The following is a 256-nucleotide window of genomic DNA, read 5'->3' as shown; positions in this document are numbered from 1 at the left end:
TACCAACCAGAGGGTGCGCAACAGCGGCAATTGCTTCCCTTGCAACCGCCTTTAAGTTCCTCCTCACTTTCTTTGCATTTTTCCGTCGTGCAGTACCGGCCATCTTTGTTGCATGGACTCCCCGCCTTGCAACCTTGATGCATATTTTGGATATTAATATTACTTCATTTATTTATTATACCTAAAGGTCAATGTTCTAGTCACTTCACTATTTTTTTCTGTGTAATAAGTTATCTGTAATAAATTGTCTGAGTGG

The 256-nt window shown here is 40.2% G+C and overlaps 1 protein-coding gene across 1 annotated transcript in view; it reads right to left on the bottom strand.

Moving 5' to 3' along the window:
* Positions 1-256, bottom strand: part of LOC119585948 — a 20,468-nt gene that overhangs the window by 17,628 nt on the left and 2,584 nt on the right. The window contains exon 4 of the mRNA XM_037934662.1: positions 8-133. Coding sequence (XP_037790590.1) covers positions 8-133 — 126 coding nt within the window. The remainder of the gene's footprint in view (positions 1-7; positions 134-256) is intronic.

This window comes from Penaeus monodon, chromosome 20, assembly GCF_015228065.2.
Source record: "Penaeus monodon isolate SGIC_2016 chromosome 20, NSTDA_Pmon_1, whole genome shotgun sequence".
In the NCBI taxonomy this organism is placed as follows: domain Eukaryota; kingdom Metazoa; phylum Arthropoda; class Malacostraca; order Decapoda; family Penaeidae; genus Penaeus; species Penaeus monodon.
Note: the sequence above shows the minus strand (reverse complement) of the source record. Positions and strands in the feature narration are given on the sequence as shown.